This window comes from Oncorhynchus kisutch, linkage group LG3, assembly GCF_002021735.2.
Source record: "Oncorhynchus kisutch isolate 150728-3 linkage group LG3, Okis_V2, whole genome shotgun sequence".
NCBI classification, from domain to species: domain Eukaryota; kingdom Metazoa; phylum Chordata; class Actinopteri; order Salmoniformes; family Salmonidae; genus Oncorhynchus; species Oncorhynchus kisutch.
This window is the reverse complement of record NC_034176.2, coordinates 25,810,986-25,827,711: the sequence shown is the minus strand read 5'-3', so window position 1 is coordinate 25,827,711 and position 16,726 is coordinate 25,810,986. Positions and strand designations below refer to the sequence as shown.

The following is a 16,726-nucleotide window of genomic DNA, read 5'->3' as shown; positions in this document are numbered from 1 at the left end:
GCTGTTACATGCTGACCACACTGCTCGCGTCGCGTGTGTGAGCATTGCAAAAGAAATGTACACATACATGTTTAATGAATCATTGCACTCACACTGCTTGAGCGTGTCAACGAGCGTCTGGGTAGCTAGGCACTAAAATAGAACTTGGTTGTATTTGTGACGCGCGACGCACTGCAAGTCCTGCCTCTCCCATCTCCTCATTGGTTTTTAGGAGCATATACCCACGTGGGTGATTGAAAGATGAACTGAGGTCCCACGCTCCAGTCCAGTTGGTGGTGGTAATGCACCTTAAAGTTTGTTGCCAACCGCCATATCAAGTTAGAAGAAGAAGAAACCTGAAGGAGGAGAGATTACTAGAAATGAACTCGGTTCACCGTTTTATCTGTGGATTAATTGTCGGAGTAGAGGACCTTGTGCATTTCAGGTAAAATAGCAACCATACTTAGCTAGCTACAGTGCCTTGCGAAAGTATTCGGCCCCCTTGAACTTTGCGACCTTTTGCCACATTTCAGGCTTCAAACATAAAGATATAAAACTGTATTTTTTTGTGAAGAATCAACAACAAGTGGGACACAATCATGAAGTGGAACGACATTTATTGGATATTTCAAACTTTTTTAACAAATCAAAAACTGAAAAATTGGGCGTGCAAAATTATTCAGCCCCCTTAAGTTAATACTTTGTAGCGCCACCTTTTGCTGCGATTACAGCTGTAAGTCGCTTGGGGTATGTCTCTATCAGTTTTGCACATCGAGAGACTGAATTTTTTCCCCATTCCTCCTTGCAAAACAGCTCGAGCTCAGTGAGGTTGGATGGAGAGCATTTGTGAACAGCAGTTTTCAGTTCTTTCCACAGATTCTCGATTGGATTCAGGTCTGGACTTTGACTTGGCCATTCTAACACCTGGATATGTTTATTTTTGAACCATTCCATTGTAGATTTTGCTTTATGTTTTGGATCATTGTCTTGTTGGAAGACAAATCTCCGTCCCAGTCTCAGGTCTTTTGCAGACTCCATCAGGTTTTCTTCCAGAATGGTCCTGTATTTGGCTCCATCCATCTTCCCATCAATTGTAACCATCTTCCCTGTCCCTGCTGAAGAAAAGCAGGCCCAAACCATGATGCTGCCACCACCATGTTTGACAGTGGGGATGGTGTGTTCAGGGTGATGAGCTGTGTTGCTTTTACGCCAAACATAACGTTTTGCATTGTTGCCAAAAAGTTCAATTTTGGTTTCATCTGACCAGAGCACCTTCTTCCACATGTTTGGTGTGTCTCCCAGGTGGCTTGTGGCAAACTTTAAACAACACTTTTTATGGATATCTTTAAGAAATGGCTTTCTTCTTGCCACTCTTCCATAAAGGCCAGATTTGTGCAATATACGACTGATTGTTGTCCTATGGACAGAGTCACCCACCTCAGCTGTAGATCTCTGCAGTTCATCCAGAGTGATCATGGGCCTCTTGACTGCATCTCTGATCAGTCTTCTCCTTGTATGAGCTGAAAGTTTAGAGGGACGGCCAGGTCTTGGTAGATTTGCAGTGGTCTGATACTCCTTCCATTTCAATATTATCGCTTGCACAGTGCTCCTTGGGATGTTTAAAGCTTGGGAAATCTTTTTGTATCCAAATCCGGCTTTAAACTTCTTCACAACAGTATCTCGGACCTGCCTGGTGTGTTCCTTGTTCTTCATGATGCTCTCTGCGCTTTTAACGGACCTCTGAGACTATCACAGTGCAGGTGCATTTATACGGAGACTTGATTACACACAGGTGGATTGTATTTATCATCATTAGTCATTTAGGTCAACATTGGATCATTCAGAGATCCTCAATGAACTTCTGGAGAGAGTTTGCTGCACTGAAAGTAAAGGGGCTGAATAATTTTGCACGCCCAATTTTTCAGTTTTTGATTTGTTAAAAAAGTTTGAAATATCCAATAAATGTCGTTCCACTTCATGATTGTGTCCCACTTGTTGTTGATTCTTCACAAAAAAATACAGTTTTATATCTTTATGTTTGAAGCCTGAGATGTGGCAAAAGGTCGCAAAGTTCAAGGGGGCCGAATACTTTCGCAAGGCACTGTAAATTGCCATAAATGTTTAATGTTTTTCAACCTGTCCCAAATTAATATAATTGGTTGATCAACACGGACGCACCCGCGCGTGTGTTCTGGTCAGCATGTTACACTCCAGTCTTCATTGCAACAGAGTTACCATGGAGCTGCTGTTATTGGAATTGTTATGGAGCTGCTGTTTATCAGTAACTTTGGCCTCTGGTCTCCCCCTTCTCAACCTTCTCTCCATCCACCCATCTCCTTGGTCTCCAGGACACAGGCAGCTTGGGCTCTTGTTGGGCTGCAGTGGAGATGGATAGTTGGGGAGAAAGGTCAAGCCAGAGATGTAGCCTGTAAATAAATCAATGAACTTCCAGCCATGCAGTGTTGACCAATCACTCCACAGGTCGTCAGTCTGCAATCAGTGTCCGGAGGCCTTCCTGTGGCTGTGACCCTGGCCCATGCACCTCATCTCTCACGTCTGGCTGATTGACATGGATAGCCTCACAGGCCCACCCGCTTCCTAGTGAAACCAGGAGGATCTTCAAAGTGATAGTTTACAGCTGTTTCGTGGGTTAATCCTGATCCTCTCTTTCTTTTGAAGGGGATGCGGTGACATAATAGCCTGGGCTATTCTTCACTAAATTGTTATGCTATTTCTCTGGTTGTTCAATAGCAAAAGGGGAGTAGGTGAGATGGGAACATGTGTTGCTAAATGTACCTTGATTATCAAACCACAAACTCCTCCATTCCTCTCTCTCTCTTCTGGCCTTCTCTTTTATCTCACCCACTCACCCTGATCCTTATCACTGCGGTAGAAGCATTGAAAATAATGTCTTTAGTGGGAAATCATTGGCAACATGTGGTGAAAGCTTAAGATGTTGTCACACTTTAAATTGCCTGTAATCAGTTCAAAGGGAAAGTTCATACTTCTCCAGTGGGCTTTAGCAGGAGAAAGAAAGAAGAGGAACAGGGAGGTGAAAACCCCACGACTCCCAAGGCCGAGGCCTCTCAGCTGCACTGAGCTTAGCCTTTGACCATGCAGGGATATTTTTTTGAAATATCTTTATCTGACAAAGCTTGTCAAAAAGTTTGGTCTTCTCCATCTGAAGAGGTGCTTTGAGGGTTCATAGCTGCACCATATCGAATACAACTATGCTGTAGTAGGGCATTGCTCTAACGATGTGAGAGTCTGGGTTCTTGTGAATCTCAACTGATAGAATGTGTACATGACAGAGAGAGAGGGAGAGAGTGAGGGAAGAGAGAGAGATGGTGTGAGACGTAAGGATGGAAGGAGGAATTGTGTGGACAAAGGATTGGAAGGAGATAATGATTCCCCTGGGAGCCCTCTTAAAGGTATCTGCTGAGAGTATGTCTTCTTCTAGTGATGAGGTCCAATGCTGAGAAGGCCTGGGTAAATGTTGACACTTTGCTGCTGGAATCGTGATCATTGATCCACACAGGAGGGTCTTATGGGCTAATCCGTGCGCTCAGGTGTGGCAGGAGAGAAACACAGATCCTGACTGCAAATTAAAGGAGGGACAGACGATCCTGCTGGTGGTCCTTTTTTTGGTCCCTGCTCTATCTCTGTCCTCAGTAAACATACAGGACACCTGCTCTATCTGTGTCCTCAGTAAACTTACAGGACACCTGCTCTATCTCTGTCCTCAGTAAACTTACAGGACACCTGCTCTATCTCTGTCCTCAGTAAACATACAGGACACCTGCTCTATCTCTGTCCTCAGTAAACATACAGGACACCTGCTCTATCTCTGTCCTCAGTAAACTTACAGCACACCTGCTCTATCTCTGTCCTCAGTAAACATTCAGGACACCAGCTCTATCTCTGTCCTCAGTAAACTTACAGGACACCTGCTCTATCTCTGTCCTCAGTAAACATACAGCACACCTGCTCTATCTCTGTCCTCAGTAAACTTACAGGACACCTGCTCTATCTCTGTCCTCAGTAAACATACAGCACACCTGCTCTCTCTGTCCTCAGTAAACTTACAGGACACCTGCTCTATCTCTGTCCTCAGTAAACTTACAGGAAACCTGTTCTATCTCTGTCCTCAGTAAACTTACAGGACACCTGCTCTATCTCTGTCCTCAGTAAACTTACAGGACACCTGCTCTATCTCTGTCCTCAGTACACATACAGGACACCTGCTCTATCTCTGTCCTCAGTAAACATACAGGACACCTGCTCTATCTCTGTCCTCAGTAAACTTACAGGACACCTGCTCTATCTCTGTCCTCAGTACACATACAGGACACCTGCTCTATCTCTGTCCTCAGTAAACATACAGGACACCTGCTCTATCTCTGTCCTCAGTAAACATACAGGACACCTGCTCTATCTCTGTCCTCAGTAAACTTACATCACACCTGCTCTCTCTGTCCTCAGTAAACATACAGGACACCTGCTCTATCTCTGTCCTCAGTAAACTTACAGGACACCTGCTCTATCTCTGTCCTCAGTAAACATACAGGACACCTGCTCTATCTCTGTCCTCAGTAAACTTACAGCACACCTGCCCTCTCTATCATCAGTAAACATACAGGACACCTGCTCTATCTCTGTCCTCAGTAATCATACAGGACAGCGGCTGACTACACAACAAACTTCCTACCTCATCTTCCAGAGGTGTTAATATTGGCAGCAGAAGAAACTGATTGATCTTTGGCAGATAGATTTGATTGAGTCAGTTGGTCATTTTTTTGTCTTATGATTCATAATTATATTTATACGTTTGGATGAAAGTAATAATCTAACAATGCTGGCCCAACAACTCTTGCATCTCTTCCCTCTTGCCCCATTAGGCCTGGCCTACACTACAAACTGCAGACCCTGTTCATCTTATGTGTGGAGTCAGCACAACCAAGTTGATGTGTTTATTATAGTATTTTTATGGATCAGCGTAATCATCATAATCCACGTCTTTCCCTTGTCTCCCGTGGGCATGTTCTCCCCACCGCCTGGACCTCTATCTGCTAATCAGGTAATGTTAGGGAGGTTGAATGGCGTGCCTCCCCCTGGTCGGCCTTCACTGCTCACACACTGGTGTTGTTTTAAAGAGCATTCTTTAGGAGCTGAACTTGGAAAGGTATTAAAGCGGGATTAGGGTCCTCCACAATCCAGTGCTTGTGTCATTCAGGGAGCTGTGTTCTCTTCTCTGCACCGTGTCCCTCCACCCCCTTTCTGTTTGATTGTGGCTAGCCACGGGAGTCGGAGTGACTAGGCCTTTCAAAGGAGAGAGGTAGGGTTAAATCCCTAGTCCAGTGCTCCCTGCTAATTCCCCTTGTTCCTTAGAGAAGGATTTACTTCTGCTGCCAGCTTCTGAAAGGCCCTCTCTGCCCATCCGAAAAGTCGCCGTTGACTTCCTGTGGAGGTGTGGTTGCCATAGAAGGGGCGTCATGCATGGGTATTCCATCTGAACCCCACTGAGAATGGGGAACAGGGGCCAACAACAGGCTAGAAGTCCGGATTAGATCAGAGGACAAAGCGGGACAGGAAGATTCCAGAAGGGACAAATAGGAATTACAGCACCAAAAATAATGCAAAGTGACAGAGAGGGGAAATAGAAAAATAATGGCTTACAAGATTAGAATCAGAGAGCAAAAGAAAGAGAAAGAAAGAAGGGTCTGAATAAGAATGTTTTCATCTGGGTGAGAAGATTTGAGAGAGCGGTTGAAGGTGAATGTGCAATCCGGGACATATCAAACCATACTAACAAGTCATTTCCTCTGCCTTTATACTCTCAGACTAAGACGCCAATCATTAGCTAAACATTAGAGCTGGACCTCTGGGCTGGTCTCCACACATTCCTCCCCCAATGTCCCTCAATCCCAGCATGCAACAGTTAGACAGTCCCTCTTTCTAAAGCTATGAATGATTATTGATCTATCTTTGAAAAAGCAGGTGAAAATGTGGATTTGTGTAAACAGGGATAGCCAATTTTCCAAGCAACTGCATGGTTGATCCACGAGGGCTATCAGTGTTACTGATCTCTTTTTGTTTTACGCGTATATTTTTGTGGTAGACTTTTGGATGTTGGATGTTTGATGTCCCTGCAATAATCTTTTGATACGCAATGTATTCATATTAGGTGATCATTAAGGTTGTATGAATAGTAGATTTTGTTGTGATCACAGTCATTTCATTGTTGAACAGATGTGCGTGATGTAGGTCAGCAGGTTGTTTTCCCAAGAAGTCAGCGTGTTTGCAAAAAGTACTTTTTTTAAGGGCTTATCCTCAAGGTTTTTCCATAGTTGAATAATAATCTTCTTAACGTATTGTAATAAATGACAGATTAAAGGATTTCATCAACCCTACGTGTGCTAATTCTGATATCTGATATATGTTGTTTTTCCATTATAGTGAGAAAAGTTCCAATAGCCTAGTTGGTTGGAGCACAGTGTGGGAAAATTAAGGTCGGAGGTTAGTTTTCACACTCGGGTCAAATGTGTTCGCCTCTGGATAATAATGCAATATTTTGTATTAAACATTTTACTTGGAGGTTATAATCATTCAGAAAATGTCATAGTTGCTCTATTATCAATGTCAATGATCAATTGTGTGATAATACTGTTGGATAGCTTATAAAATTACCCATCCACTGGAGTAGAACCAGTCTGATCTGTAGTACAGTCTGATTTGTAGTACAGTCTGATCTGTAGTAGAGTCTGATTTGTAGTACAGTTTGATCTGTAGTAAATGGCAGCTCAAAGATGGACCTAATATGAGATGTTGACACAAGAGACAGCAACCAACATGTACTATCTTGTTTCAACCATGCAAACAGCTGCTCTACTGAACTGTGTGGCAGACAAACTCCCTAGCAGTTTTAAATCAGCATCTACAATAACATTAGCATGACAAAACCTTCCCTGGGTTACTCTCCCCTCATATTTACACATATTCATCACTATCGCTCATCCCTGTCCTGTTTCAGGAGCAGATTATGTCAATTGCTGTGCTCTCTCCCTTGCACAATGAAATAGATTTTCACCAGAAATAGATAGGCGGCTGCCAGCTGTCTTCCAACCCAACGCAAACAAAGAGCACGCTAGTAAATCCAGCTTCAAGGCTGGCCAAGATCAACCACACTCTCTGTTCCTTGCTTCAGCTAATGGGGCTCCTTCTGAACGACAACAAATGAATTAAAAACTCTCCCAGCAACCAATAATACAATACAAACAGTTTTACATCTTCATGAAAGGACAGAAAGGAAGATGGAGGTGTTGTTTGGGTACTGGTAATGTTGCAATGTACCATAGAGGCTGGTTTAGGATGGCCTAAGGTGTAACCTTAGATGAGGTCTGATATGTAGGAGGAGAAGAATAAACAGATATAGTGGGTGTAGAATAGAATGGGGAGGGGACACAGTGGGCATGTTCCACTTCTGGGCATTAATCAAACGGACCATGCTGACAACCTATTGCAACAGTTACATAGGGCCAAATATATCAGATGCTAATCCGACAGAGAAACAGTGATTACGATAAACAAGTGAAAAGACATGTGTAGGGTGTGGATTCTAATTGAGCATTATAACTGACTGATCCCCGTGTTGGCCAGCTGTCTGAGGCTAAGAGGCATTTGGGTGCCCATGACCGAGCGCTGTTGGTGTGGCGTGGGGCTGGGGCAACCTTAGGCACTTTAACACATGAGCTCTAGTCAAAAGAATCACTTACTGGTACTGGCTGCCCACAGGATCAGCCCACAGCCTCCTGCCCCCAAATCCTCTTAATCAAAAGCCCATGGTGACAGGCCAAGCTAGGGAGACTAAGTAGACCCCCTTGACTCTGTGATGAAATAATAATATTAATGTTACATACATTTTCAATGCATCAATTAGTAATGGTACCTTTTCTCTCATCTTCTTCCGTAGATTGTTTGCCACCAAGTGCAGTGGATGCCTGGAGAAGATCGCCCCCACAGAGTTTGTGATGCGTGCTCTGGAGTGTGTGTACCACTTAAACTGCTTCTCCTGCTGTGTGTGTGACCGGCAGCTGAGGAAAGGGGATGAGTTTGTCCTGAAGGAGGGCCAGCTGCTGTGTAAGAGTGACTATGAGAAGGAGAAGGACCTGCTCAGTTCTGTCAGCCCAGACGATTCTGACTCAGGTAGGACCAAATCCTATACAAGACCAAATCTCAAAAACATATTCTGGTTGAGACACCCAGTCTTTTGTGATTCATTTTATTCTAATGGATATTATGGGCAGTGAGCAGAAGCCAATCTGTATTAATGGCTGTTAGGTTCTTGTGTGGGCGGGCTGTTGTGCTGGAAGGAATATAAACAGTGTATCATGTTCACTGACGGGAGGATTTGGGGTCTTTCTGCGGAGGGCCGAGCGTAGCTCCTCTTATCTGCTACTCTGTGTTCTTTGCATCCTCACCTCGCCTCCACACAGTGAGGCATCTCGCCAAGCCTTTACTGTTCAGACCCATCTGGCTCTCATTTAAACACACACACAAAGGCAGAGAATTTATCAAACCGTCTGTGCCTGTGTACACTTTTGTCAACTTATAGGAATATTTGTTTAACTTCCGCGCTTCGTTTTCTCCCAGTGTATCACACTGGTATTTTATGGAGGGTCTCCAAAATTCCAGAGTTGACATGAAGAGAGGATAACCTTGACGTATGCGGCAGACAGAATGTTGAAATCAACTGGAGAAATACTGTTTGGCCTACTACACCACACTATTTACAGTGGAGATGATCAGAACCAGATGACAGGAACCATGATGTGTGCATCTCTAAGCAATCACTGGAAGCCCACATCATTTGTTGCTTGAATTGACATTGCTGCTGCTTCAGAGAACACTGCCTTTCACTCACACAGGTCTTGTATTATCTTACTAATGCATTGGGGATACATTATTCAACACAGGAGTCAAAGCCATTATGTTTAGTGTTATAATTATGATTATCTTTCTATTACACTGATATTGCTTATTAGATTAGCAGACTATTTTGATGATAAAGCAATTTAGCTAGTTTGTTAAGATAGCATTTAATGTGTGCCAATAGAGAGAAACATCAAGATCCCTTTATGGACACATTTAATTACCATAGACAATAAAATCTACATCAGCTTTCCACCTTTTGGTAACTTTTGCAATTTGTCTCTTTATGCATAGCGTCCCTTCAGTCTTTTTGTCTGTTGGGACCCAATGTGTATTTTCCTTTTATTTTGAGTTTGTGTGTTTCTAAAATATATATTTCCCATTTCCTTTGATATCTTGAGTTAATTTCCCATGCCTTTTCATGTTGGGGTGGATCTGCTATGTAGGATTCTTATCAAAGATTTATTTGGTGTAAAACAACCATTGTAATGAATTACCAATGACACGATGTCAAATCTAATGACAAATGTGCATTTTTCATTATGCTTTTCAGTCCTCTGAATGTCTAATCGTGCATGTGGCCTAATGTTTTTGTAATAAATTGATAAAATGTATTAAAACCACATGTGTCTCCATTCATTATGGATACAGTTGTGGAGTCTGAATCTCTTGGAATTGAAAAGAACAGACCATATATTTATCAGTAGGCTGTCAGGGATGTTGTCAGCTCAAACCCATGCTGATATTGGTGAAAAATGTCTGTCTATCTATGCAGAGAAAAGTGACGATGACGATGTGGATATCAAGCAGGAGAAAGGCACGGGAGGCCAGGGGAAGGGAGATGATGGGAAAGACCCCAGGAGGCCCAAGCGGCCACGCACCATTCTGACCACTCAGCAGAGACGAGCTTTCAAAGCCTCCTTCGAGGTGTCCTCCAAACCCTGCAGAAAGGTGAGGCCCTTTCCTGTCCTTCACATGACCTGATCTCTGCCACAGCAGCTCTACTCTCACCAGACAGACAGACAGACAGACAGACAGACAGACAGACAGACAGACAGACAGACAGACAGACAGACAGACAGACAGACAGACAGACAGACAGACAGACAGACAGACAGACAGACAGACAGACAGACAGACAGACAGACAGACAGACAGACAGACAGACAGACAGACAGACAGACAGACAGACAGACAGACAGACACATACAATACCACTGTCTGCCTACTGAACACTGAACAGAGCTGAAAACTAACACTCTATTTAACCTCTTACGCGAAGACAGCTGGCTGCAGTTTGAGCTCAAAAGTAGCTGAGGAACAAGTTTATGTACAGAAAATTACCTGTAAGAATGGCCTACATTGGAAAAGCTAGTTGAAATGTCTGCATGGCTACATTATACACACATTGTGTACTGAAACCTGAGTTTTGTGAAACAAAATCAATCTTTTAAGCTTGCTTTGACGTGCTTTTGTGGTATACGGTCGATACAAATCCACACTAATATTTTAGAATATCCCTCTGGACAGACTGGCATGTGGAGAATTGGATGCATGCCATGAGGCCTACAGTAGTTTTACAAATCAAATTCTCAAATTCAAAAAATCTCCAGCACCTCAGAGCTGTGCTTTGAAGTGGCAAGCAGCACTCTGGTCTGTGTTAACTGAGGTAGAGGGTAACGCAGCCCGCCTGCCCTGCGCCAAATGACATTCTGAGAGAGAGGAACTGCATTTAGCGTAGGCCCTAAAAGCATTCACTGCACTCGGTCCAGAGCTTTGAAGAGGCAGTAACCAAGCAGTCCAAAAAGACCGCCACATTAATTCAACATTTGAAATCAAAGAAAATAAAGGCAAGGCGCCCACTTGGAAATATGCCACAAAAAAAATAAAAAAGCACATACGATTCCAATCTGTAGTTAAGTTTGTTTTCTTGTATGATGTTGAAATGCTTTTGTGTTGACTATTAAAGGTGAGGGAGACTCTGGCTGCTGAGACAGGTCTCAGTGTTCGTGTGGTACAGGTGTGGTTTCAAAACCAGAGAGCCAAGGTGAGAGCATAACCACCCCAAAGGCAGTGTTATTTGAGATAATGATGTTATTTGTTACTAATCAAGAGAACAAAGTAACAACAGCAATGGTGCACATGGATTGGCTGGAAAGGGCAAAACATTACTTACTCTAAAACAGCTATCAAATCACCACAGCTATCAACGATAAATTTTACTTTTTCATTGCATTCCTTTCAACTCTGTAAAGTTAAAGTGCAATGCTTGCAAATCTACCTCAGTCTTCCATTAGATGTCTCCACCCACTGCCTTTTTTGATATTATCTTCAAAAGCCTTTGATAATGAAGTACAGTCAGATATGTGTTCCTGTAGTTCACTCAGGGGTGAGCAACAAGGAGCATCCTTTTCAAATTAAGAAGAGCACATGTTAGTTTGGGGAGTACATTAAAACTCTGTCTCCTTCTTTCAGATGAAGAAGCTGGCAAGAAGACAGCAGCAGCAACAGGAACAACAGAATTCTCAACGGCTTGGCCAAGGTACAGTACACAGCCTTCAGTTCAGCCTGAAATAGGGCAACACCCACTGTCCCAGTATCATTTTTAATAGCTGTTTCAGTAGTTTAAAAACAGCTGTTATTACCATGATTTTAGACAGTTATTTTGCATTTGACATGATGTTTAAATGGTGATCTGGGATTATCACATAGCAGAAATTAAAATTATGTTTCAGCCAGCTAAACCTGTAGCATGACACTTCAATGAGAAGCACAGAGGCAGGATAATCACATACTGTACACCACAGCTCTGTGTGACCACTCTAAAACATGGCATTAATTGAGGAACATGCGAACCATGGGAGTAGAACGGTCGTAATGGCTTCTGCTCATGTGTGACCCCCCTCATATTATCCCTAGTGTCCACTGGTGTGCGGAGGTGGAGGAGGCTAGCTAGCGTCTGTGGCCCCAGTCAGGCGTGGTACAAGGGAGACCGTGTCTACTGTGTGTGTGGGTGGGGAGATTTACAACTCAAACCCTGTTAAGCATCCTTGTAAATTAGATGACCCGTTCTGTGTGAGTACTGTAGTCTACATGCTGTAGCCAGGTCCAACTCTTGTGTCCCCGTTCAGATACTGCATCTCAGGTAGCCTAGTGGTTAGAGTGTTGGGCCAGTAACCAAAAGGTTGCTGGATTGAATCCTTGACCTGACAAGGTAAAAATCTGTTGTTCTGCCCCTAAACATGGCAGTTAACCCACTGTTTGCTGGTAGGCTGTCATTGTAAATAATAATTTGTTCTTAACTGACTTGCCTAGTTAAATAAAGTTAAAATAAAAAAAATAAAAAATGATGTCATACACACAGGAAGTTAGAGCCACACCAACACGTGTTCACAGACAATCTTCAAAGCAAATAAAAACAGAGGAAAATAAAGAAATATTGCAGATAATGCCATAGGAACACACTGCCAGGCAAAATACCTAAAGCAGTTGTAAAATGTTTACAAAACATATTAGATTGGGATTTTTCAATTAAATGGTGGTAATGATATCATTCCAGTCGTAGACAAAAGCTTAATTGGAAGGCATACATCCACTCTGGAGGAAGCATCTCACAAAATATGGTAAGAAAACACAAGAATTATAACAGTGAGAAGGAAGAATCAAAACCAGGTATACAGTAGACATAAGATTCACGATTTAAGAGATGTTGCACTTGAGAAATTACAGTTTTACAAGTTAAAGGGGCTCTATATTTATTTTCTGTGGAAATCCCAAGGCTTACATTGACATTGTATTACTGAACAGACTGACATTGCCTTGGTACTGAAAAGCCATGAAGATCATTGAATCATTTTCGGATACAGTATAAACTTAATGTAATAATGCTTTCATTTTATGGACCAGTTTGTAAAACTGACCTCGTGGTGTGTTAATTTATGGACCTTTTGTCATGCCCTGAAATCCCCAAAAGTGCATACTGTGGATAGGATAGTATGGGAAGAGATAGGATTTACAGTGCCTTTCAGCAGGACAATAACCTAAAACACAAGGCCAAATCTATACTGGATTTGCTTACCAAGAAGACAATGAATGTTCCTGAGTGGCCGAGTTACAGTTTTGACTTTAAACTACTTGAATATCTATGGCAAGACCTGAAAATGGTTGTCTAGCAATGATCAAACATGTTTTCACTTTGTCATTATGGGGTATTGTGTGTAGATTGGGGATTTCTTTCTTTCTTTAATCTATTTTGAATTCAGGCTGTAATAACAAAATGTGGAATAAGTAAGAGGTGTGAATACTTTCTGAAGGCAGTGTATGTATAACAAAATCCACTATGTGCTGTTAACTTAAACAAGAAAAAATCTCAAGAACAATTAAAACTTCTGGAACTAAAAATAAATGAATGACAGACATCTTTTCACAGGGGCTCACCAATGTAAAGGAAAGTGCAGGGTGGTGAGCTCCAGTCTTAAAGCAACAAGGGCTGTGTGTGTGTCCCACTCACCTCTGAGTGAGTCAAGAGCAGCCTTCTATCAGGAAATGCTGGGAGAATCTCCATTGGCCACAGCAGAGCAGGAAGGGTTTCCATGGAGACAGTGCTTTTGGTCTAGTTTCTATATTAGATTTAGAGTCGATGGCTTTCCTTCCAGCTGAAAAATGCTTATCAGGTAAATGCCTCTTCCACAACAGTCTTAATGTAAACTCTTTCTCCATGTGGTTGGCTGTGTTACAGAGGTGATGTCCAATCGGATGGAGGGCATGATGAACTCCTTCACGCCACTGGCCCCGCCCCAGCAGCAGCTGGTTGCCATGGATCAGAACGGCTACAGTACGGACCCCTTCCAGCAGGGCCTCACCCCCCCACAGATGCCCGGAGACCACATGAACCCATATGGTGAGCATCAGTCCCCCTGACCCTCTATTCAACCTCACACACTCCCCAGTGTGGGACATGTATTCAGGCCACAGACCCCTGGTTTAGGCATATCGCACAAAGTACAAGCACCCCCCCCCCCCCCCCCCCCCCCACCCCCACATGAGATGACACAAACAGGCCACTGGCTTATTTTGAAGTTCATTTTGAAATCAATCCAACATGTTTTCTACTACCCTCCTACTCCCATCCCACAATCACTCGCTGTATTCTCTCTATGCATGGGGTTTGGTGACATGCTCTGGTATGTTATCTAAAAGTTTGCATTGCGGACTATGTGAAGAGCTTTTAGATAATCCAAAGGGCTTGCGGTAAATTATAATCAAAACAATGGTGACCATGATGAGTATAGTAATGTGCCACAATGCAAAATAACAATTTTATGTGATTAATGTGTGACAATCAGAGGGTTGCAGCTGCAAGCAAGAAAAAACAAATATTTGAATCTATCTTGAATCTGTTGTTCTATTCTTCCCTTTACTTACACGGGGTGAAACATGTAGAAGAGAATTCTGACCAATGTCTCCAACCCCATAAAGATAGCTTCTTCAACTTGATATAATTTTTTTAAGCCACCATTTTGTTTCTTGCAATTGCAACACCCAAAGTCCCAGTCTCATCACACTCCCTCTATTTTTATGGGATAAATAGAGGGAAGGATGATATTGCCAACACATTAAACGATATGCCTCTTCATCACTCGGTCCCCGTCTTGTGTAACAGTGTCATTAAAATCTGGAGTGCAATAAAGTTAACAATTCCCGCAAGGAAAATAATAGGACAAGAAATGATGAGATGCATATTAAGTTCTTTGTTGACATGTTCCTCTCAGATCTATAGTAACTGTCCCAGGGAGGCAGGACAATGACTTCAGAGAGTTATTGTCAAAACAGTTATCAGAATTACACTAGTATGTAATAACAATAATTCAAAGTGGGATTCAAGACTTACAATTATTCATTTTCAAGACAGTCATAAATACAGTACATCATCAGTATTATCAGAGCAATTGGAAGTTGCAGTTTGCTTTTATTCAATGTGCCATGTTTAGTATTTATTTTTTATGTACATGATTATATTCTTGCAACTTATTTTTCTCTTTCTCTTCTTTACAGGTAATGACTCAATTTTCCATGATATAGACAGCGACACATCTTTAACCAGCCTCAGTGACTGCTTCATGGCATCTTCAGAAGTGAATATGCAAGCACGTGTGGGACCCATTGACCGACTCTATTCCATGCAGAACTCTTACTTTGCATCATGAAAGAACCACATACAGAAATGATGTTACGTAATATAGCAGATCATCCACAAAATCTGCTTCTCAACTTCCTCAACTGCCTCACATCAAGGAGTTTCCACACTGCTATGGACAAGACATAAGCAACAACCTCTTCCAGTGACTCCTGGATCATTTGCAGACAATGGACTCAAAGAGAGAGAAACTAGTTTCTCAACCGTGAAGATTCCCTGGGATGATTCTATTTTCTCCTCCTTTCTAGAGATTATTTGTAGCATATTTGTATAGTACTGTCACAGAAGTAGCACATCTTTCTTTGTCCACCTAAAGACATTTAATTGAGCCACTGATTTAAAAAACTCTTACCAAATACTACAAGCCTACCAGTTCTCATAATGCATGACTCCATAGTTAATCGTATGACCATAAAAGTGAAAAACCCTTAAAAAAAATCATGTGAATTGTTGAGATGTCAGAATGTGGTTTTGAACTCCATGTCCTCTTTATAATGCGTTCAGCTTGATCACATTGATAGTTTTAGCCCTAAAGAGAAGATATGGTGTTCATAGTAAATAGACAGTGTGTTCACAAGAGATTATGTGAGTGTGTATTTGTCCGGGCGTCGACATATACACCTTTTGAAAAATAAATATGGAGTGTAGTGTCTGTTTAGTGTAAATACATTCCCAAACAGATTGGTTGTGCATGTAAAAATGGAAAACATTCTATTTATTTAACTATAACTTGCTCTTGATGGTACTTATGAATCTGAAAAGCTTTATTTAAAAGGATAATATTTTGTTATGTAACTAATGAGTACCAGTGGAGGCTGCTGAGGGGAGGAAGGGTCATAATAATGACTGGAATGGAGTCAATGGAATGGTATCAAAAACATAGGGTATCAATGGGTTTGATACCATTCCATTCACTCCATTCCAGGCATTATTAGCAGCCTCCACTGGTGAGAACATGATTATTAAAATGAATTTGTATGCCATTTAATTATGACCAACCATAACCTTTTTTTTCAGCCAAGCTGTAAATGAGCAAAATTGTGCTATTTATTTTGTACAGATTTGAGACCATGTCAAATGTACATTTTTAATGTTAAGAAATTGCTAAATTACCAAAGTCAATTGGTTCATTGAATAAACAATATTTCCATCTCATGATAATAGCTTAATTCATGCTACACTAAAACAGTGTTGTACTCAAAAGACTAAACCTCATAATAGCAAACTCAACATTGTATTGTGTATTTTCATTGTATAGTAATAGTTAAAGCGACTGAACTCAAGTTTATTTTTTATTTTTTATTAAACTCTGTGAATGGATGAAATTTGCAATTGCAACCATGTTCGTTTTTGATTTTATTGAGAGAAGGAGCGAGAAAGAGAGAGAGTTGGGGGGGAGAGAGAGAGCATTTGGTTTATTATCTATTTCACTTGCTTTGACAATGTAAACATATGTTTCCCATGCCAATAAAGCCCTTAAATTGAATTGAGAGAAGAGGGAGGGAGAGAGGGGGGGAAATGGGTCATTTGGGTGACCGAAAAAGAGAGCAGGATACTGTAGCATGGCTTGAGTAGGCTCCAGACACACCCCCAGCAGCTGCTTGAATGTAGGCTAGATACCAC

At 41.9% G+C, this 16,726-nt stretch overlaps 1 protein-coding gene across 2 annotated transcripts in view; it reads left to right on the top strand.

Annotated features, from left to right (window-relative positions):
• The window catches only part of lmx1bb (LIM homeobox transcription factor 1, beta b), a 64,777-nt gene extending 48,344 nt beyond the window's left edge, over positions 1-16,433 (top strand). For both annotated transcript variants that reach the window (XM_020471191.2, XM_020471187.2), the window contains 6 exons: positions 7,949-8,181; positions 9,683-9,858; positions 10,877-10,954; positions 11,383-11,449; positions 13,646-13,807; positions 14,962-16,433. In XM_020471191.2, the coding sequence (XP_020326780.1) occupies positions 7,949-8,181; positions 9,683-9,858; positions 10,877-10,954; positions 11,383-11,449; positions 13,646-13,807; positions 14,962-15,113 (868 nt within the window). In that variant the 3' untranslated portion in view covers positions 15,114-16,433. The remainder of the gene's footprint in view (positions 1-7,948; positions 8,182-9,682; positions 9,859-10,876; positions 10,955-11,382; positions 11,450-13,645; positions 13,808-14,961) is intronic.
• Positions 16,434-16,726: the final 293 nt, after the last annotated feature.